Below are 23,342 nucleotides of genomic sequence, written 5' to 3' on the forward strand. Positions count from 1 at the left end.
ATCAGATTTTGTAAAGCTTATTGTATGCTTGGTGGAAGGATTTCTCGTCGTTATTTGTATGTAACTTTGTTGCAATAAAATGGTTGTTTATGATAAAAAGAATAATCAAAAGTATCATAATCAAAATTATAAATTCCATTCTTTCCTACCCTTCCTCATCGTCAAAACAAAGCATGATGCCCCAATGGGGCCGGAAACTGAAAAGAAATTCAATTGTATTTATAGAAGGGAAAAAAGAGCTATTATATGACACCTATATAATTCCTACCATTTTGTTAAGCATTTTGGAAACAGATTTGAAATTTGAATACCATTTTTTCAATTTCAATGTTTATAATTTCCTAGCTTCTCTCAGAAACCAAACTAAACATACATCCAATGAAGCTGGAATTCATACTAACAATTGAACTGAGGACTCATAGATTTGAAATTTAAAAAGGCCTATATATTTTCTCTATTTATTTGTTTTTTTTTTTTTTCATCGACTTTCACAGAATCCAAGCAAATCACTGACTCTGCCTCTAATAGAACCAAATCAAACATCATGTTAGTTGCAAATTCTGAAGTTTCAAACCTCGGCTAAGTCGACCTCCCTATTATACTGCAGAAAAAACCGAGATCCAAAGGGTTTTCCTATTCAATTTCCTCACAATCAAAGAGAGCATTGACATAATTGGAATAGAAAGAGCGAGGAAAGAAAAACCTTTTTCTTCTGCCTCTGGGGGATGATGTTGGTCCGAACAGGATGCAAAGCAGCTTTGGCAGCAGACACGGTGTCGGCCTGGATCTGCATCAGAGTGGTTCTCTTCGACTTCCGCTCAGTGTGAACGGGTTTGCCGAGAGCCGAGGGAGGCGGTGGAGGAGGCATTGCTCCAGATGCAGACGTTGACGATTGCGAACCCGGCGCTGGGGTCGGGTCCGCCGTGATTAGATCCATCAGTGTCGTCCCTGCGGAGTCCTGCCACATGAAAAATCACGGTCGATAATTTTTCCCGGAAAATTAAAACCTTTGTATGAAAACGTGGAAAGTGGAATGATAGAGAACAGATCTGCGGGAAATTTTACCGCCATAGAGCTTTCCGCGAGAATTCAGGCTTCTATGTTTCTCGCTTTCAAACTGGTCGCGTGTCGTGTGGATACTACGAAGCGGAACCGGGACCTTAGATCTCCTGTATTTTCTTACCCACTGGGATTGAAAAGACCACTGAGAGGAGATTTCTGATGATGAGGATGAAGAAGATAATGGTCAGGTAGAGGAAATTGATGAGGAGAGGACGAAGGGAGCTGTAGTTGGGGGAATTGTTGCAGAGAAAAAGCAACTGCTTGGGGTTCTTTCACGGGCTGTATTTGGATGTGAGGGTTCCGATCCTACACATCCAAATCCAACGCTAATTCATCCAGATTTCAAATCAGAATTGGAATCCACCGAAAGAAATGCAGAAATGGAAAATCAAGTTTAAAACCTAATACGATTTCCTCCTAAGATTTTCCAGAGAAAAACACACCAACAAACTCAAACAATACTTACATAATCATTCCGTTGAGTCGAGCAGATAAATTCAAAACCTCACTCCACAGAAGTAAAATTTTAGGCCGAGCCTATAGAAAATGTTAAAAGAGTATACAGTGAAATAAATTGGACCAAAATAGACGACGAAGTTATGAAGGAATGTCAATCGAGGGCTAAATTACAAGTATTGACACATTGTGATTGGTGTTACCTTTTAATATGTAGCGATTCGTTATTAGACCCTTCACAAAATCATTTTTTCTTCTCATATCCTCACTCTTTCTTTATAATAAAAAATGATGATTATATTTATATTCAATACAAGGGATGTTTTGGTACATACTCTTCTACCCAATTTGAAACCGGTGATTGATGGATTTGCTCACTTTAATGACAATTATTTTGATATTGATCTAAAACTTCTTAATATGTATCCATTTGATGTCCAATCCTTGAAAAAATTCATATTTTCTTCTCTATTACCATTTTTTCTTGGTCACGTTAAATAATAATTATATTTATATTTAATATAAAGTATATCAATCGAACGACTATTTGACATTGATGATTAATGAAATTATTCACTTTATCAACGATTATTCTGAAGCAATCCTAATGTTCTTTTTCTATAATGAACGACTGATAATACTACTCGTTTTAGTAACAATCATCCTAAAATGTTCATAACTTTTTTTTATACTTTGTATTATATGAAAAATGGATCTCATCATCCCACATATTGACAATAAGAAAGATGGTTAAATATAATTTTGTTAAAGATTTTTCGGTGTTGATTTATTAAGCGACGTGTCTTCAAAGTTTGATATTTATAATGACAGGTACAAGGGTTAGATTTGTAATATGACACAAATAAAATTTAAATTTGTTAACAAAGTAATTTAAAGAAGGTTGTTATTTTGCATCAATTCATAAGATCCGATAATTACCCTTCATTTGTATTAGACTTGGCAATAACATGATATATCAACATAGAACGATTAATAATGTTGTTTCTATTAAAACATTTAATTTTCGAACCATTGAAATATTATCTTGTTCATAGAAAAATAATGATTTGGTTCGTACATATTTTATATGGTTCAAATAATAATATATGGTTTCTAAATTTTTTTATTATTATTATTTGATAAATAAAAGTATTATATTGACCATTAGTAGAGATAAAAACAATGATTGTTTACGAAGGTTTGTCATTGAATTCATCCAACTAAGCTATTAACATAGATCATAAAAGTAATAAATTATATTTTCCAAAGGATTATGCATTTTATAATCACGTCATTGGCTCTAGAGACTATGTACGTGTGATTTGGGCCTATGGAATAATTTTATATATGTATTGGGGTGCATTGATTGGCTCTAGAGAGTTCAATCAATTTCCATTTAGATGAATTGTCTAAAATAATTAATACCGTTAAATGTTAAATTTATTTATTTTGATATATTAAAACTATTCATAAAATTAATTGCTACAATTTTTCTTATTTTGATTTGAAAGCTAATAATTTGAAAATAAAAAATTTAATATATTTCAAAATATCTCAAATTATTAAAAATTTAATTACTATAATAAAAATTTTATAATGATATATAATTAGTGATTTGGGCTTGTCCTAATACTGTTAAATGTTAATTTATTTATTTTATATATTAAAAATATTTATAAATTTAATTGCCATCTTTTTTCTTATTTTGATTCGAAAACTAATAACTTAAATATATATGTATATATATATATAATTTAATTTAATTCCAAATATCCAAAAATAATATGAAAACTTCTTATTATAATGAAAATATAATTAGTGATTTGGGCTTGGATATTGCTCTGGGCTATAAATAAAGATTGACTTTGGGTTTAAGTGTTAATTTTTGATATGGACTTCAGGTCTCGGGCTTTGGGCTCAGAGCTTGGGTTGGGCTTATTTACTTCATTCGGGTTGGTTCTTGTTTCGGCATTTCATTGTTCCGAGTCTCCGACTTCGAAAGTTGCAAGAGGCAGAAAGGTGAAGGAGCGATGTCTGTCCAGAAGAGCACCACGTGCACGGCTAGATTTGCTTGCGTCAGGAAGAAGCTGTGGAGGGTTTATAAAAAGGGTGAGGGCAGAAACGAAGAAGGGTGTGGAGCAGATTCTTGGTATTTTCTTGTTTGTTTAGTCGTTGAATGACCTGCAACTGTGGACACTAGGACTGCAGTACGCAGGTATATCGACCGCCCCTCCTACTTTGAATATTTCCTGTAAATATATTGTTTACTGATATAATTTAACTTGTTTGTTTTTTTACTTTAATTCTAAATAGAAATAGTATTAAGTATTAGTTAGTTTGTTTTTATAATATTTTATTTATATTAAATATTAAAAAATAAAAAAAATCAATATATTATTTTATTTATTTATAATAAACTATAAAAAAGTAAAAAAATAAATAACTTAAAGTCTGAAAGCAAATTGTTTTTTATCATATTCCATTTCACTTAATGGTTATAAAGTCGAATATAGATCTTCTTTTTTATTTTACTTTTTATTTAAAATAAAAAAAAAGGAAAAAATAGGTTTTGACTCATTAATTTTTTTTAAAAAAAAAAAAAATAAACCTTAAATTTATAAATTAGTTTTATCATTACACATTTAAAAATATTTTAAAATACATACATTTTTTTCATAAATTAGATAAAAATAATAAAACATTTTTGTAGTAATTTTATGTATCTATAATATTTTAATGTGAATATTTAACAAATAATTTTATTATTTAAGATTAGTAAAAATATATATATCAATTAAAATTAATAAGGGTGTAAATATGTCAATTTCACGATATATAATAAATTTTAAGTTACCTTTATCAAACAACATTGATACTTAAAGTGTAAATTAAAATTATATTTGATTATAGAAATTACTAAAAAAAATGTTAAGGAAAGTATTTTCTTATTTTTAGTTTTATTATAAAAAATAAAAAAAAATCAATTATAATTAAAATTGATAAAAAAACTTATATATTTTTAAACCATTGACATTTTATATAAAAGAGTTAAATAAGTGAAATGAGTTTGAAATAGAATACAAGAATAATTTATTAACTTTAATTTTTTAATTTCTTCACTTTTTTTTCTCTTATTTTCTTTTCTATTTTTATTTCTCACATTTTTCCTTTTATTTTCTATGATTATTATTATTATTATATGATAAACTCCATTTACATTTTTCATTCACACTCCTCACTCTGATGAGTACTACTTTTGTTGTCTTAGCTCTCTTGCATTTGAGTCTCATTTAACCCATTTCCCACTGAACCATGGCTGATCCCACGGATGGGTTCACCCCAGTCCCTCTACATCAATCAAATTTCGAGGTCCAAAAGCCCTGTGATGTCCCTCAAAACCAGCGTTACAGCCACATCAATGGCGTCCACAAGCTGTGGGTGTACTCCACGGACAAGGCTCACACCACTACCAGCCACACTGCCCCACGGACCGAAATCCGTATTCGGGTAAGCAGTATATTTTTTATTTACTACTAACAAACTTAAATTGTCAGGTAACTACACAATTGATCTTTGAATTACTTCCAGGGATGTGATTATTCTTCGGGTGTTTGGCAATTTGAAGGATATGGATCCGTGCCAAGCGGGACCACTGGTGTGTCCATCATGCAGGTGTTCGGAGCCACCCATCGAGCCACAACCTTAATGGTTAGAGTTTATGATGGTTCACTCACCAACTACAGAAGTCCAGCGCTAGTATCTGATATTTACAGCAGGTGGTTCCGGTTGAATGTGATTCATGATGCAGATGCTGGAATAGTAAAGATTTACATTGATGGAGATCTGAAGTATGAGGGTCCGGATGATGGCGGCAAGTCTCATTACTTCAAGTTTGGGGTTTATGAGCAGAACGACAGTTCCAACTACATGGAGTCGCGTTGGAAGGAAATCAAAGTTTTCAAGAAATAATCACTCGCAGAAAATATCTCAGAAATATTGGAATAAATAAATTAGCTAGAATAAGCTTCTTCAGCTTACAGCGATTAGATGAGTAATTTAAATATAAAAATATTTAAATTAAAATACAAAATATTGTATAATATTTTAATAACAGTAGGAAATGATAACTCTTGAAAAATATCTACTAAATATTGAAATAAATAAATTAGGATAATCTTCTTCATGTTGAGCTCAAAGTGATCAGCTAAGAGTGACCATGCACTGTGTATACACCTGTGAGAGCTTTAGTCCGAGCCCCTTTGGACATTGGGTTCTACTTTTGGATTAAATTATAACTTTGTGTAATAGTTTTAGGATCCATTTAGAAAATGGAAAATTATTTTTTAATTTTAAAAATATTATCAACAAGTTTTTAATTAAAAAAATGATTATTTTTAAAGAGTTTAGGTTCTAGATACTATGAACGACTTAAGGCTATGGATGATATGAACAACTCTGGATGGTGCGCTTAAGAGTCTAGATGTTATAAATGATTTTTTTATAAAATCAAATATGACAAAAATATTTTACGTAACATTTTTTTTAACTTGTTTATAAAACCAAACATACTATAAAGAAAGTACTACTAATAAAAATGTTATAAATTAACAACATTTTAATCATAATCACTCTTAAAGGGGCTCTAGATAATATCAAAATATAAAACAAAAAAATCATTAAACTACACTAAATATAAAAGTTGATCAACCTAGTATTTTCTACACTATTAATATAACTATCATATTTTATAACATTAATATGAAAAATAATTTCCCATCAATAAGTACTAAAAAGTAAAAAGCAATCATTCATGAATTAATTGTGAAACTGCGCAGAGTTATATTAAATATTTTTAACTTTATTTTTTTTCTTCCTTCCTTGAGCGTATCCGACCTTAGCTCAGTTGGTAGAGCGGAGGACTGTAGTGTGCAACAGCTATCCTTAGGTCGCTGGTTCGAATCCGGCAGGTCGGATATTTTTTGGTTTTACATTATTGATTTCATGTATAATTTTTTCATGTTTGACATGATACAAAATCATAAATTTATAGATTTTTTTTCCTTTTTCTGTTTTTAGGTTATGTCACAAATGAGTTTAATATGATTTGAGCATATTTTAATTCAATTTTTTTTTATAATATAGTCAGTTATTTTCAATAACTTATTACTTTCTATATCAAATAATTTATTTTTAAAATTTTTCGTTGATTTATTATTTATTTTTAAAACTTTAATTGAATATAAAAATTTAAAATATTGATTTTTTAATATTAAAAATTAATTTCTATTATTAAACAATATGATTTTGTTATTTACAATATTTAATATAAATAAAATATTAAAAAAATTAATACTATTAAATACTAGTCTTAAGTTTAATTGAATAAATTTTAAAAAAACAAAGATATAAATAGATTAATTTCTTATAATTTAATTTTAACACTCAACGTCCTAATTGTCCATACAAACATTGCTAGAATTTTCTCCCCTGTTCCTACAATTTCTTTCTTCACACCTCATTTTTGGGTCAAGCAAACAAGGATAAGATTCCTTGTCCTTCTATAGCTGTCTCCCAATTCACTTTATGAGAGGTAGTAGTAAGATACAATGATGCTGCATGAAGTCATAACTTCATGCTAATAAGTGGCCGCCCTGTGGAAGTTCCAAAATACAAGAAAAAACCTCAAAATTTCAAGGATTATTTTTTTTAAAAATAAAATATATATTAATCCTTTATTTTAATATGCTACTTCAAATCTATTTCATTTATTTTAAAAGATTAAATAATTCTAAAATATAAATTTTTTTAATTAATTTTAATTATATTTAATTTCTATATTTTTATGCTAAAACCAAAAATAAAAAACAGATTCTCTTGATTTTTTTTTTTATAGTATTTATGTTTGTTTTATTATTTTTCTTATTTTCTTTTTTATATAAAAATAAATAATATAAAAATACATAAATTTCGAAAAGAGAATAATATATATATATATATATATATCACGATAAAAGATTGAACCTTACAAATCTCCCAAACAGCCATTCTCACTTTCTATATATACTAACCCTTCCAACCCTTTATAATCACCCTCCTCACACCCATTCTTCATCTTCACAAACAAGACAATGAGTAGTACTTCTTTTGTTGTTGCCTTAACTCTGTTTCACTTGAGCTTCTTTCATCTCTATTTCTACCAATCCAACTTTGAAGTGCAAAAGCCCTACGATGTGTCTCAAGACCAGCGGTACAGCTACGTGGACGGTGTCCACAAGCTCTGGGTCTACTCCACCAACAAGCCTTTCTCCCAAGGCAGCGCTACTCTTCCGCGCACCGAGATCCGTATACGCGTAAGCATGTTATAAATTTTTCGGCTTTTTAAGTCGTGGTCCATTTACAATACAGAAATATACTTTTTCAAAAATGTACTAAATTGGATTATGCTAATGCATGTGAATGTTAGGGCTACGATTATTCCTCGGGTACTTGGCAATTTGAAGGTTATGGATACGTGCCAAGCGGCACGACTGGTGTGAGCATCATGCAGGTGTTCGGAGGAAGTAGTCGAGCCACGACCTTAATGGTTAGAGTTCATGATGGCTCGCTTACCAACTACCGAAGCCCAGTGCTAGCGTCCAACATCTATAACAAGTGGTTTCGATTAAATGTAATTCATAATGCAGATGGAAGAGTTCAGATTTACGTTGATGGGATTCTCGAGTATGAAGGCTCAGATGATGGAGGCAGCTCTCATTACTTCAAGTTTGGGGTTTATACCCAGAATGATCCCTCCAACTACATGGAGTCACGTTGGAAAGGAATCAAAGTTTTGAGGAAATAATCACCATGTGATGGATGAAAATGTGTAAGATGTTGGGATTCATAAATAAAATAGAATAAATTCATGCTTAGCCTAATTTTGCTTGCTGATTCATGAAGTATTTGAAGGTATTGTTTGAGGTAATATGCAAGATATACTAATGAAACAGTTATCATAAGTACTGCATCATGTCAACATGTTAATACGAAGGTGTTTTAAACGTTCATAAAATCTACCATTGATTTATGTATTTGCTTGATTGATTGATGTTGACAATGTTAGACATGACCCAAGTGGTTAAATCTTATTAATCAATCAAAGAAGTGAAAAGTTTTTTTATAATAAGAAGGAAATTTGAATTCCGAGATTGAGTAATTGAATATGTTCAAAAGATTTGACTAAATTCAATATTTGTCAGTTTTGTCTTTAGAATCCTAAATTCTCTTTCATTTTCAATATTCATAAAGAAATTTTTTTATCAAGAATGATTCTATATTGTCAACTAGTAATGAAAAGTTTTGCAAAGAATGATTCTATATCCGGCTTGGAGCTACAAAAAATTGATTCATTAAGAGAATGGTCTACATCAGAACTGGAGAGTGCACAAATTCACCATACCCAAAATGAGAACCATGGAAAGAGACTACCTCCAAATTTGCAAGTTGACTTGATTTATTAACTTGCATCTAAAAAGTAGGGCTTAATTGTTCTTATCATTCAAAAGTCAACAAAGCTTATAGCAGTCTACAACAATCACAAAGCAAAAGCCGACATGAAGCCCTCACCATAGAGACAACCTCCAAACTTGTAGGTTGACCTGATCGAGTGATCTGCACGTAAAAAGTAGAACCTAACTTCTTTTGTCCCAATGTGCCCAAAAGTCAACAAAGCTTGTAACAGTTTGTAGCAATCATAAAGCAAAAATTGGTATAAAGCCCTCACCATAGGGCAAGGGAAGCATTCAATAGCCTTGGTAACCACTCAAAATTCCTATAAAAATTTTCAATAAGGTCCTCTCCCTACCAAAAATCCTTTTTTGTATCCAATAAATGGAAGAATAAAATTTTTAGTTATTCGAGAAAAACTTTAGATTCTTCATGACCAAAATATATTCGACTTTTAAAAATTCAACTCAATTGAAATGTATTGAATTTAGATCAAAACTTAGATTTTTGTGTGATTATGCGTATATCTAATATAGTGATATCAATTAAACGCATATGAAGCCTCTTAGAATTTTCCATCACAACTCAAATTCCATGTATCATATTGTACTTTCTTACAACCTCAGGAAAAAAATGAGTTAATTTCATTCAATGGAAGGCCCCATCAGAGGGCAAAACGGTTAATGCATTAAGGTCAAACGTGAGTTACCCATTTCAAAACTCAGTGCCCTTTAAGATAGGGTTCAGGGTACTTCACTGATTCTGAATGCATGCCACACTTCAATACAATTCAGTAGGGCTGCTGGGATAGATGGGGTTGGATATAATTGCCATACCACTGGTCAACAATGGCTAGTGATACTGCTACCAGACAAAAAATTTTAAAAATAGAAATAAAAGAAAAACCAACAAAAAAAAAATGTAATAGTATTATGTAATTCATTTAATAATCAAATCTTATATAATAGTTAGCCTCTCAGTGAGACAAGTTTATGATTTAATTGATAATTAGATTAATCAGATATAAATTAGATGGATTATAATTATAGTAAGGTAATCAACACAACAGTTAAATAAGTCAATTCGGGTCAATTTGTATTATGCATATCGACCAAAATCAATTTGTTTATTAAATGAGTTCTACAAATCGATCTGAAATTGATCTAAATATCATTATATATTGACAAATCATATCAGACAACCTCCATTCAGAGAAAGAGAGGATTGATTGGGCTGCATTGGACTGTCACCCACCTGTTTTATGTCTTCATGGGCCCTTTAGCCAGCCCAAAACCTGAAGGCTAGCTACTAAGGTTGAAGAGACCATGATTTTGCATATCAGACAAAAAATGCACTCCTGGAAAGAAAATAGGAGATCTAACAAGGAAAAGATTAGAAACAGAATGGGAGAGGGAATTGCAGAACAAGCTTAGAAAAAGATTAGGAAATGAGAAAGAGCCAAAATATATTTAGAAGTGACTCGCCATTTTTTAAGATTTTAATCTCTCATATATATATCTAATGCATTTCTGTATATCCTCTACAGTGAAATTTGGTTTCTTAAAAGGGAAAATTTGGTTTGGGCATTGTCTTAACACACCAGAGAGTAATGTCATGGTTTATACAAGAGGAATTAAATTAGACAAAAACAAGTGCCATAGATGAAAGACCACACGATACTAGTAAATATCCCATTCAAATTCAACCACAAAAACTACAAAAACAACTTCAACAATACCCAAAACCAAGTCAAAACAAACCAAACCAAACCAAACCAAACCAAACAAAGACTCAAAAGCTTCCAACATATGTATGTATGTAAATATATAAAGCTGCCCAAAGGCTTAGCTCCTAGCCTCCACTCCAATCAGATACTCGGTGGCTGCACCGGGGACTCGGCTGCAGGAGGCGGGGCAGCAGGGCTAGGCGTGTATGCATCGCAGTAGCCTCGCAGAATGTTGCCTTCTTCAGCAGTGAAACCCAGGGAAGTGAGCATTGTAGGCCAGCAATTCCTGGTGATGATATCGATTGCCCCGCAACAGTCCGGTCCGATATCAGCCTGGCCATTGAGGAAGAAAAGGATAATCTCATTCGTGCATGACTTCAGCTCTACAAGCGCATTCCAGCATTCTACTAACCCTCCGCTCGTCTCCAGCCTCGCCACAAGGTCCAGCTCTGCAGGCTTCATGCTCATGGGCAGTTCCCTCGATGCAGACGCGTTGGTTATCAGCCATGAGAGTGCCACCAAGAGAAACACGTTCTTGATCAGAGCCATGATGTACTTATATCTGGACAGAGAAAGATGAAGAAAAAGATGAAGAAAAAGATGAAGGTTGGAGGTGATTTTATAGTGTTGCAGGCCAGGGAGAGGAGAGGCCTGACACTAAATATGTGATTATTGTCACCATTTACATGGCTTAATTCTCCATTAATTAAATCCAAATGGAGAAGACAGATGATAGGTTTCAGAAACGGTCAGTTTTGCTGATCAAACATCATACTTGGAGGCCACCTTTTGCAATTAATCTAGGCCTAGAATCTAATGAAAAGTCCTCTGGGCAGCTTTTTGCATGGCTGTGCTGCCTTGAGGAAGATTGAGGTATTGAATGGGACCTTCTGGTTGCTTCAATAGCCGTTTAAAATCAGTCCATTGGAAGATTTGGAGACTCTACTCATTTATTCAAATCTCTGTAACTCGGCAGTTACATGTAATCTGAAAGACCAAAAATATCAAAAAATTATAAAAATGTAGCAAGTAGCTGATCATGGAACACAACTTTCTTCGTGTTAAGACCACACAAATTTTAGAAATATAGAATCCCAGGCAAAACATAACATCATGTGGCTGTAGTTTAGTGGTAAGAATTCCACGTTGTGGCCGTGGAGACCTGGGCTCGAATCCCAGCAGCCACACGATTCAATGTTGAAATTTTTTGCCCTCCATAGGTTTTTTGTACTTGATAGATAAAATAAATAATTTGATAATAACAAGATGAGTAGTTATCCGTTTGATCAAAAAAGACGGTGAGTATATATTGGGAATACCGTTTAGACAATTACCTTTTCAATAAATAAATTAATCACGATTCTTAATAAAAAACTTAGGTGTTAGTTTATAAACTAACTCAATTTAAATTAAAAAATAATTAAAAATATGAGAAAACCGTTCATTCTCTTTATCTTAACTTTTTAATTAATAACTTAAAAAGTAAAAAAAATTATAAAATTTTTTATATATTTTTTTTCTTCTCAATTATTATTATTATTATTTTGAAAACAAGTATAGGTAGGAAATATCATCGCATTTATCGTAATAACAAATAAATAAATAACAAAAATAGTTGCCATAAGCCCATAACCAAGCCCATTGCTTCGAGAGTGAAGACAAACCAGCCCAAGCTCGCACCCAATGCGTACGGTCAAGTACAACCTCCCGTCCTTGTCACCGTACTCGCCTCTCAACCAACCAATCCAAACTCTGAGCCAATACCACTCTTTCCCATCAATTCTGCCAGAAGTTTCTCACACTTTCTCGGGATTTCTAACTTTACATCCGAGCATCATCAGCCAGCTGTACCCTTTCTGGGTCCCACTTAACATGCGTCACCAGGTGGACCGTGGTCTACACGGATTAGCAGACAAGTGTGTTGACCATGACCCAAAAATTTTAGCACGTGGCGTTGTATTGTTGGATTTTAGATTTGCGGGTCTTCCATTGAATTCACGTAGCGAATAAGAAGCAATTAAGTATAAAGTATTGCACCGAAGAATATGTAAGAGAATCATCATTGGGGTATGTTTAGAATAAGATATCGACCAATAGTTGTTTGACAAGTGTACATCTCACATAATTTTCTTTTATTATACTAGCCAAAGGAAAATGAAAACGTCCACTACATTCCTCCTAAATTCAAGTCAATTGATATAAATAATTAAATTTAATTTTTTTTTTAATAAAAATACAAAATAACAAGATTGAAGCCTTTTTTTCTTTTTGGGTGTTTGTGAAATTAATTTTTCTCTCATTTCTTTATAAAATTCTTAGATTTTTTAATGATAAATAATAAAATTTATGGTGATAAAACTTATGCTTACTTCTCTTAGATCATCCCATTTATCATATGATTAAAAAAATATAACATTTTTTTCTATTTTTAAACTAGTGATTAAACACAATTTTTTTTTTAATATTTATCAATAAAAAAATTTAAAATAATTAAAAAAATTCATTACTTCAAAAATTAAATATAAATTTTCAGCCATATATAGAAAATGTATTCAATGCATGCGAATATGTCAATATATTTTGACTTAATTAGATAGCTCAATTTTTATTAAAAAATAAAATAAAATTCATCAAAATTAAACACATTAATAGCAAAAAAAAAAAAAAAATCACCGCAAATTTACATTATTAATGGCCTATCTAACATTATCTTTTTGTTTCATATTTCAAATTTTTTTCACAGGTAAATTTAATTAAACTAATATTTTATTTTTTAATTTCTTCATTAATCACTCTTTTTATTTTTATTTATTTTTATTTTTTATTTTTCATAAATGGGCAGGATTACAACCATTCATAAAGTTCTATTTTTTTTTTTTTATGGGAAAATATTTATTTTTATACCTTGTTTTTTTTTTAATCAATGATCAAATTAGGAGAGAAATTTTATGAGAAACAAAATAAATACAGAGTGAGAAAAATATGAGATGAAGGTGGCCAAAGGGTGAGTAGTGGAAAAAGAGGTTCTGGAGTAGTGTTGTTGGTGAAGCCTATGAAGTAGGATCTGCTCAAGAGGAGGAAGATCATGTCATTTCTTCTCTATCTAATCTCTCTTCACGGGTTTTAATTTATTGCTAACTCGCCAAAAACCATGGATTTTTGAACGCCAGAGAAGATTTCTGATTCAGAAACCAAAAATTTTCCAAAATTTCTGCTCCCAATTCACTCTATTCCTTTCTAAGGAAGAGGGTTTTACTTCCTTTCCTTTTTGGTTTGTCAACTTTTTGTGGTGGGGACAGGACTGGATCCCACTCGGATGATTGCGCTCTCATCTTCTCCCGTACGCCTCCGTTCTTTCAAAATCTCCGTTGTTTTGTATCTGGACTCGTGTCATTGATCTGTGGGCACCAGCCAGGGAGGTGGGTGTGTCGTGGAATCAGCACAAGCGCGAAGGAAGGGACCCTTTCGGGTTCTTTATAATTTCGTACACTCAGTTCCATTGTCTTTTGCTATGTGCTGTTTGGGGGAACAAGGGAGTGTTTCTGTTTTTCAGTGCAGAGTTGGGGGTTTCCGGGCGAATCAATTCCCCGGGTGATCGGTTTTCGAGGTGGGTTTTTGGGTTATGGCCACCGGAGGTCGACTCATTGCTGGTTCTCATCACAGAAATGAGTTCGTGCTTATCAATGCTGATGACATTGCTCGTGTAAGGATCTTTCAAGTTTCAAAGTTCCTGTTCGATTCATATTTTCTTTTTTGAGAATACCTATTTTCCTGTTCTGTTAATTTTTTCCAAGAAAATTTGGTTGTTGATGGTAGATTGATGCGGTTTATGTGTCTTTGCTTTTGGTCTCAAGTGGTGGACTGGGATTTTTGATGGATAGATTTTTGTCGGTTTTGGTTTTCCTGATTGAATGATGGTTTTTAGGCTATGCAATATGACAATCAAATACAACCATACTAGATAGCTGAACAGAAAACCTGAAAGAAGAACAGAGAGAAGTTTTCATAACTAAGATTTTTTAATTATTTATTGAACATGGGAACTAAGTTTTGGTTAAAATACTGGAGTTTTGGTCCTGTTTGAAAATTCAATAATTTAAAAGTTGGAATACTAGATATAGATTTTTTTTATTTTTCAGACCCTGTCTGAATGATATTTTATTAACGAATTCAGTGCACTGATATTTTTTTTATGGGGTTGGGGTGTGTGCTTGGTGGTTGGCCTATAAGGATTGGGATGTATTGTGGATTAAACTGACCCTGAACCTTAGTTTTGTTTTAGTTCTCATCCTTCCATAATCAAAAGTTCATAACATTGTTATTATGGTTCGTGGGTTTTTTTCAGATCAAGTCTGTGCGAGAATTGAGTGGGCAAATTTGTCACATATGTGGGGATGGAGTGGAGATTACAGTGGACGGGGAGCTCTTCGTTGCCTGCAATGAATGTGCCTTCCCTGTGTGCAGGCCTTGCTACGAATATGAGAGAAGGGAAGGAAATAAGGTGTGTCCTCAGTGTAAAACCAGATACAAGCGCATCAAAGGTAAGTCTCTGCATTCTTCAATGTGGAGATTCCATGGCACAGCCCTTAAGCTTTGTGAATTATCTCTGATAAGCAGCATGATTTGCAGGCAGTCCCAGGGTTGAAGGCGATGAGGAAGAGGACGATATTGATGATCTAGAACATGAGTTTGATTATGCAAATTCTAATACTTGGGCCACACAAGAAGTTGCAGGGGAGATGCTCACTGTATGCCTTGATATTGATTGCGGTAACCATGATAGTGCCTCTGGGATCTCTACATGTTCAGAATTGGTTTCCCCTCCCCTTAGCTCTCAAGTCCCGCTATTGAGCTACCCCATGGAGGTGAATCAATTAGCTTTCTGAATCTCTCCATCTTTATATGCCTGAGTGTGTTTATAAATGCATTCAACACACTATGATATAGTCTTTTTCTTGTTCTAGAATGCTGATATACATGCTGACCAACATGCCTTAATAGTACCCCCATTTACGGGTTACAGAAATAGAATTTATCCCACACCATATAACGATCCATCTGTATCTTGTAAGTCTTTTTCCTCTGTTCATTCACATTTCCATATTTCACTTGCTTGCATTTTGATAAATTTCATTTTTAAATACTTAGTGATTTCCATGTCTTAGTGCAATCCAGGCCAATCGTTCCTAAGAAAGATGTAGCTGTATATGGATATGGAAGTGTGGCATGGAAGGATCGAGTGGTCGAGTGGAAGAAAAGGCAGAATGAGAAACTTCAGATGGTTGAGCATCAAAGACAAAATGAGGATGGAGATATTGGTGGGGATGGACCAGATGATACTGATTTGCCTAAGTAAGAAACTATTCAAAATTCTTTCATGTCCTCTTGCTAAATTATTATACAATTCTCCACCTTAGAATAAAATCCGAAGTGTTCTACTAAAAAAAATAGCATAATGATATATTTTCAGTACAAGAGGAAGGTTATTAAGAACCATTAAGAAGTGGAAACCGCTCATCTTTCATGCTAGCTGCAGACTCACACTGACATTACTTGGTTGATTGCCTTCTGATGTCTGGAAAATTGTCTAGGTGCCTAGAACTAAGCTTCTCAAGAACTATGGCAAAGGCATGGAGCTATAATATCTTAAATAGGAGGGCTTCTATATGCATAATTTTGGCTTTTTAGTCTAGAATTGGGGTGGGTTGAAAACCGATATTGATAGTCTGCATCATGGTGTCCACATTATTGTTCTACCTAAGATTAATTAAAAGCTCAATATCTTTATTTATTTTCAACATTTTCTTCCCTTACCCCCTATATTTTGCTTTCGTACAAGTTTGAGAGCCTTTCTTCCTTTGCTTGGGAAACTTACTTTTGGGCTTTGAGACGTAGAAGGAGAGAAGTATGGTAGTCATTTTGAACCGTGGACACTCTATTTGATTTGTTTTGAACTGCAGAATTCTGATTTTGCATAGCTTAAGATTAGTGGTGAGTCATGTTCATCAGGAGTTTTTGAGGCTTTGATGGGCTTGTCCCTTCTTCCCTTTTTGGGGGTTTTTGAGCTCTCATGTGAATAATCTCCTTTTTAGTTCTTTTTCCCCCTCCTTTTTGGTGATTGCTTAACTCCAAAACCAATATTTGAGACCTTCATTGGGAGGGTAAAAAACATGTTTCAAACTATGGAATTCTCAGATGAGATTTTATACTGTTTATCTTCACAGTATGTTCCATCTAATCTTTTCCTACACTGTTCTATGCTTGCTTTTATCTGTGCCCTGGCTCATTCTTTTTTCCTTTTTCCATTTTTTTGGGGTTATTTATGAGATTGGTTGATATATTTTATCAGGATGGATGAAGCGAGGCAACCACTTTCAAGGAAGTTACCCATTCCTTCAAGCATAATAAGCCCTTACAGATTGATAATTATACTCCGACTCATAATTCTTGGCTTCTTTTTCCATTATAGACTTCTTCATCCAGTTCATGATGCATATGGCTTGTGGGTAACATCAGTTATATGTGAAATATGGTTTGCTATATCATGGATTCTGGATCAGTTTCCAAAATGGTGTCCAGTACGTCGAGAAACATACCTTGATCGGCTCTCACTAAGGTAACTAGGCCAACCATCTAATTTGATTCATCATTTTTGCTAAGTGGTCTTCAGATGTGTTCAAGCTCATCATCTGCTCCTTAAATTCTCAGGTATGAAAAAGAAGGGAAGCCTACTGAATTGGCTAGCATAGACATCTTTGTGAGCACGGTTGATCCTACAAAAGAACCTCCATTAATCACTGCAAACACGGTTCTCTCCATCCTTGCTGTGGATTATCCAGTTGATAAAGTTGCATGCTACGTCTCAGATGATGGTGCTGCCATGCTCACTTTTGAAGCACTTTCTGAGACCTCTGAATTTGCCAGGAAATGGGTCCCTTTCTGTAAAAAATTTAGTATTGAGCCCCGTGCCCCTGAATGGTATTTTTCTCAGAAAATCGACTATCTCAAAAACAAAGTTCATCCGGCATTTGTGAAACAACGACGAGCAATGAAGGTTTGCTACTGTCCCCTATATGAAAACATAAATTCTCATTTCAGTTGATCTGTTTCAATGAAGGTGCAATTTCCTGTATAATACCTTAAGTTTCCATATAAAGGTAATGTTTGATTATATTATTTTCCGGGTTCAGAGAGAGTATGAAGAGTTCAAAGTTCGAATAAATGGGTTAGTTTCCATGGCACAAAAGGTTCCTGAGGAAGGCTGGACAATGCAGGATGGAACTCCATGGCCTGGAAACAATGTTCGCAATCATCCTGGCCTGATCCAGGTGATGACTTATCTTTCCATTTTGCAAGAACTGTCTTCTCTTGGTTGTTACGGAACCTTGTTGGAATTGAATAGGTTCTGTAAAATGTATCATGAATGTGATATTCTATGTAGGATAGGAAAAAGTATCTAATAGTATGTATGAATTTCTCTTAATCGTATAGACATGTTTTGAACTCCCAAGAGCCCTTTAGGTCCAAAATGAACAATATTTACATAATTGGGAGTAGATCATTATAAATGACATTAGAATTAGACCATCAAAGCTGGATTGGGGGTCGGGGTGTTTTTCACAAGTGATGTTATATTTATTTGTTTAACCAATCTTCTCTGCATGGAGGGTTTGTTTCATACAATCCTATGTTGGGTAATTGTAATATTTGAGCTTTTAAACTATGTTTAGTTCCTAGAAAGTTTGAAGGAGGAATATAAGAGAAAGAAAATAAAGAGAAAAAATAATTGAAGAGCAATAAAAAATGATTTAAAATTAAATTATGTTTATATATTACTTCAAACTTTTTCACTTATTTAATTCTTTTATATAAAAATTAAATAATTTAAAAATATACAAATTTCTTAATAATTTTAATTATATTTGACTTTATTTTTCATTTTTCATAGTAAAACAAAATATGAAAAAAATTATTTTTCTTAATACATATATTTTTTTCTTTTCCTAACACTTTTCAAGAAGCAAACATATAGCGTTGAAGTCGGAATAATATTTACACGACGGGAGCGTGTCCTTCATAGAAATATCTTGTGTTTCCTAATTGTTAAATGTTTTTCTTAGGTGTTCCTAGGCCACGTTGGTGTCCATGATATTGAAGGAAATGAATTACCTCGTCTAGTTTATGTCTCTCGTGAGAAGAGGCCAGGGTTTGAACATCACAAAAAAGCTGGTGCCATGAATGCTCTGGTAAACCTTAAATCAATAACACCTTCATAGATCCTTTTTCTTTGGTTGCCTTTCCTTGTCTTCTGTTTTTACTTTTAGTATAATACCTGGTTTCGATGAATAAACACTTGGCACAGAATTTATTGAGCTTTGTTGCTGTTTTTATGAATGTCCAAGGTGCGAGTTTCAGCAGTCATTTCAAATGCCCCGTATCTTCTGAACGTTGACTGTGACCATTATATCAACAATAGCAAGGCACTTAGAGAGGCTATGTGTTTCATGATGGACCCCTCATTGGGTAAGAGAGTTTGCTATGTCCAGTTTCCCCAAAGATTTGATGGGATCGATCGTCATGATAGATACTCAAATCGAAATATTGTCTTCTTTGATGTATGTATACCTTTTTCTTTCTTTTTTTCCTTCTTTATTGTTTCTTCTATCATTAGGAAAGCTAATTTTTCAAAGGAAACAGATTAACATGAGAGGCTTAGATGGTATACAAGGGCCAATATATGTTGGAACCGGTTGTGTCTTCAGAAGGCAAGCACTTTATGGTTATGATGCTCCTGTCAAGAAGAAGCCCCCTGGCAAGACCTGTAACTGTCCCCGATGTTGCTGCCTGTGTTGTGGGTCTCGAAAGGGCAAAAAAGTGAAGCAAAGGGACCCAAAAAAGAAGAAAATGAAGCACAGGGAGTCTTCAAACCAGATATATGCACTTGAAACCATTCAGGGGGGAATTAAAGGTGTGGATTTACTTTCAAAGACAATTTGCCGTTTTGCTCTATGTAGGATTGCATTTTGCAAGGGTTGGTCCGGTTGATAGGTAATTCAAGTTCAATCTAAATTAAGAAACAATTGACCATTTCTAATTGGAAATATTCAACCCAAACCTAACCCAACTTCGTTTTTTTTAGATTGAGCTAATGGAGTTGCATAATTTATATATATATATATATATATATATGAGAATTTAAATGGTGAATAGAATAAAATTTTAAGATAATAATAAAAAAGTAATATAATATGATTTTTCTTGAAAGTCTAAAAAGAAAAAAGAATTATATTGTAATATGGTATAGTATATGTCATCAATATTATAAAAATATTAAATTGAAATTAGTTGGGTTATTTGAACTCTGTTGGAGTCCAACTCAAATTGAGTTTTGAGTTAAAAAAATCTAACTCAAATTCAACTCAATTATTCAAAATGATTACTCAATCATGTACAAATCACGAGTTGAGTTCTAATTGGATTGGAGCAATCCATTCAAGTTACACCCTAGTTTTGGGACTAAATCGGGGATTTGTTATTGCAGGAATCTACACCGAGCAAGCATCCAAGACATCCCCAGATGAACTTGAGAAGAAGTTTGGGCAGTCACCCGTGTTCATAGCCTCTACGCTTTTGGAGAACGGTGGAATTCCCGATGAAGCCCGTCCTGCATCACTCTTGAAAGAAGCCATCCAAGTCATTAGCTGTGGCTATGAAGATAAAACAGATTGGGGAAAGGAGGTAAGGAGAAAAAAATTCAAAGTTCTGAAAACCTTTCATTAGCAAGTTCTACCATTATCACTTCATTCCTTTCTAAATTTTCAAACACTGAACCAGGTTGGCTGGATATATGGCTCTGTGACAGAGGATATACTAACAGGGTTCAAGATGCACTGCCATGGATGGCGGTCTGTTTACTGCATACCCAAGCGGCCTGCATTCAAGGGCTCAGCTCCCATCAACCTCTCAGATCGTCTGCACCAGGTTCTTCGGTGGGCCCTTGGGTCTGTTGAGATTTTCTTTAGCAAACACTGTCCAGTCTGGTATGGCTACGGGGGTGGCTTGAAATGGCTGGAACGATTTTCCTACATAAACTCCGTCGTGTATCCTTGGACCTCAATTCCATTGATCATTTACTGTACCTTGCCAGCCATCTGCCTCCTCACCGGGAAATTCATCGTCCCTGAGGTATCCCCTAATCCTATTCGTTGATATCATATTGGGAATTTTGGAAATAACCCACTAGAGAAGGATGATTGTCATTTTCTGTGAGCCTCTTACAGAGCTCATCCCTTACTCAAACTGTTTACAGATCAGCAACTACGCAAGCATCGTGTTCATGGCACTCTTCATATCCATAGCTGCAACAGGCATCATCGAGATGCGATGGGGTGGCGTAGGAATAGATGATTGGTGGAGAAATGAGCAGTTCTGGGTAATAGGAGGTGTTTCATCACACCTTTTTGCTCTTTTCCAGGGTTTACTCAAGGTTTTGGCCGGCGTCAACACAAATTTCACCGTTACCTCCAAAGCAGGTGACGATGGAGAATATTCTGAGCTTTACCTCTTCAAATGGACATCTTTGTTAATTCCTCCGACCACATTACTGATCATAAACATAGTTGCTGTCGTGGTTGGCATCTCCGATGCCATCAACAATGGATACGAATCCTGGGGCCCCCTGTTTGGTAAACTATTCTTTGCCTTATGGGTGATAGTCCACCTCTACCCCTTCCTCAAAGGACTGATTGGAAAAAAAGACAGGCTGCCCACCATCATCCTGGTCTGGTCAATTCTGCTGGCCTCACTCTTAACTCTTTTGTGGGTTCGAATCAATCCATTTTTGACCAAAGACGGCCTTGTCCTGGAGGTTTGTGGATTGGATTGTGACTAAGATATTAAACAGAGTTTAGATCGTTTTTACTTGCATCCCAGAGAAGCGGTTTTTTTTCCGGTTTGCAAGACAGATTTTTGTCCTTTGGACCAGCTGCAAGAACACCTCTCTGCTGCCAGGATCTGCAAGATGACTAGACATTCCAGAGCCAAGGAGAACGTCCATTGCTGAAGAAAGCTAGAGCAGGAAGATGTATAGTTACAACAAAGAAAAAAGCAGAAGCTGACGGATCGATTTTCATTTGATTTTTTTTTCAGGGTTTGATTGATTCTTTCATTAGATGCATCTGAGCTTCTGATTTTTTATTTCCTACCTTTTATGTTCTGGGGTTATTTCATGGAACTATAGAATTCATTCCCTTTTCAACAGGGGCCATCTCAAAGGTTTATTTTCATGTAACTTCTTCTCACTTCATTACATTACATTTTGGACAATGTAGGCTGTCAAGTCTATTCTTGGTACTATGACATTCTTCTTTGTTCTCTCCATCTTTCTTGTTCCCAGAAGTAAAATAAGAACACTCTTTAAAGACCATAACTACTGAAAACAATGGTATGCACGTGGAAAAAGGTCTGGCTATGGCAGATGGTGGTGTCTCCAAGTAGATCCCATTATCGATCAGTGTACTTTATCTTGGTCTTATTTCTTGGAACCCTTATTCATTGATTTCATCATATACTTTGATCGGTCTAGATTAATTTTTGTTAGGAGAGCTTAATATAAAATTCAATAAATTATTATTTATTAGTTAAAACCTTATTTTTTCAAAGTTTACTATCAATATTCCTTTTTTAAAATATGCCACTATGACTTTAATTTTAACTTTTACTTAAATAAAAAAACAATAAATTGTATCCAACAAGACTGAAACAATAAACTCCTTTAATAAAATCATCCAAATTGATATTAAACTCCTTTCTAGCATTAAAAAAATTTTGCCCCCACAAAGTACATCTAAATAGGACAGAAGCTCCTATAAAATATAGGTTTTAGCTTCTTAAAAATTAATTTAAACATTCTTAAATCTTGGGATTAACTCATCAGAAGCTAAAGACTACTTTTTTAACCTAGTATGATATACATATTTAATTAATTTTCTAAACTTTCGATTAATTTTATTAAAAAATTATGATATAAAAATAATTTAAATAAAAAATAAGAAAATTAATTTTTTTATAATTTATTTTTTTAGAAGTAATTTTTTTTATTTGTGTTAAAAGGGGGGAAAATCAGTTTTTTAAATCTATATATTCTCAAATCCACCAACTCTGTCCACAACAAAAATTTTGTCAGGATTAAAAACAAAAAATCGTGGAAACGGACCGGCGGCCAGAACCATCCCAAAGAAGGCTTTTAGAGACCATAACAAATATTCTGTCACGATTAAAAACATGAAATCGCGGAAACGGAGGCGGGACCAGAATTATCCCAAAGAAGCTTCTAGTGACAGTTGGTCAAAAAGACTGGAGATGGCTGTTGGAGGAGACCTGGGTTTCCTAGTCTAATGCTTTAACACAACGCTGGAGGTGGCTGCTTATGCACCATCCCTTTGACAATGGCCCAAAGTCTAGGCGGCTGGAGCCTGGAGGTGCCTGGTGAAAATCTTTAGTTCCCATCAGGTTGGGCCAAAATGGATTATTTAGTCTTTAATCTTGATTGATTACCGAATAAAATATCAACCAAAGGTAAATTTGCTTGAAATTATCCTGATTAATAAAACCA

The 23,342-nt window shown here is 33.8% G+C and overlaps 5 protein-coding genes and 2 non-coding genes across 9 annotated transcripts in view; 5 read left to right on the forward strand and 2 right to left on the reverse strand.

Moving 5' to 3' along the window:
- The window catches only part of LOC117918578, a 42,222-nt gene extending 40,552 nt beyond the window's left edge, over positions 1–1,670 (reverse strand). Inside the window, exons 1-3 of one of the 3 annotated variants that reach the window (XM_034835330.1) lie at positions 1,529–1,670; positions 1,066–1,218; positions 704–958 (exon numbers count right to left, since the gene is read on the reverse strand). In XM_034835330.1, coding sequence (XP_034691221.1) covers positions 704–958; positions 1,066–1,071 — 261 coding nt within the window. In that variant the 5' untranslated portion in view covers positions 1,072–1,218; positions 1,529–1,670. The other 2 variants (XM_034835329.1, XM_034835331.1) reach the window with 2 other exon arrangements.
- A 3,137-nt stretch (positions 1,671–4,807) lies between these two features.
- On the forward strand, positions 4,808–5,501 carry LOC117917310 (citrate-binding protein-like). The gene is made up of 2 exons (XM_034833538.1): positions 4,808–5,025; positions 5,107–5,501. The coding sequence occupies exons 1-2, from the start codon at positions 4,831–4,833 to the stop codon at positions 5,485–5,487; spliced, it is 576 nt and encodes a 191-aa protein (XP_034689429.1). The 5' UTR covers positions 4,808–4,830; the 3' UTR covers positions 5,488–5,501.
- A 905-nt stretch (positions 5,502–6,406) lies between these two features.
- On the forward strand, positions 6,407–6,491 carry TRNAY-GUA. The gene is given in 2 exon segments: positions 6,407–6,443; positions 6,456–6,491. It is a non-coding gene; the product is annotated as a tRNA-Tyr (tRNA).
- A 1,155-nt stretch (positions 6,492–7,646) lies between these two features.
- LOC117919341 (citrate-binding protein-like) lies at positions 7,647–8,429 on the forward strand. The gene is made up of 2 exons (XM_034836515.1): positions 7,647–7,868; positions 7,982–8,429. Exons 1-2 carry the CDS (start codon positions 7,647–7,649, stop codon positions 8,357–8,359), a joined length of 600 nt encoding a protein of 199 aa, XP_034692406.1. The 3' UTR covers positions 8,360–8,429.
- Positions 8,430–10,812: 2,383 nt separating this feature from the next.
- LOC117917272 (egg cell-secreted protein 1.4-like) lies at positions 10,813–11,233 on the reverse strand. Its single transcript, XM_034833493.1, has one exon. It carries the CDS (start codon positions 11,195–11,197, stop codon positions 10,871–10,873), a length of 327 nt encoding a protein of 108 aa, XP_034689384.1. The 5' UTR covers positions 11,198–11,233; the 3' UTR covers positions 10,813–10,870.
- Positions 11,234–11,844: 611 nt separating this feature from the next.
- On the forward strand, positions 11,845–11,916 carry TRNAH-GUG. Its single transcript has one exon. It is a non-coding gene; the product is annotated as a tRNA-His (tRNA).
- Positions 11,917–13,736: 1,820 nt separating this feature from the next.
- On the forward strand, positions 13,737–22,108 carry LOC117917513 (cellulose synthase A catalytic subunit 2 [UDP-forming]-like). Its single transcript, XM_034833811.1, has 14 exons — positions 13,737–14,432; positions 15,075–15,270; positions 15,359–15,594; positions 15,694–15,796; positions 15,895–16,081; positions 17,079–17,345; positions 17,438–17,783; positions 17,920–18,057; positions 18,850–18,975; positions 19,132–19,344; positions 19,427–19,697; positions 20,271–20,467; positions 20,564–20,914; positions 21,039–22,108. Exons 1-14 carry the CDS (start codon positions 14,352–14,354, stop codon positions 21,618–21,620), a joined length of 3,294 nt encoding a protein of 1,097 aa, XP_034689702.1. The 5' UTR covers positions 13,737–14,351; the 3' UTR covers positions 21,621–22,108.
- The last annotated feature ends 1,234 nt before the right edge of the window (positions 22,109–23,342 follow it).

The sequence above is a fragment of the Vitis riparia genome, chromosome 7 (assembly GCF_004353265.1).
Source record: "Vitis riparia cultivar Riparia Gloire de Montpellier isolate 1030 chromosome 7, EGFV_Vit.rip_1.0, whole genome shotgun sequence".
Taxonomy (NCBI): Eukaryota; Viridiplantae; Streptophyta; class Magnoliopsida; order Vitales; family Vitaceae; genus Vitis; species Vitis riparia.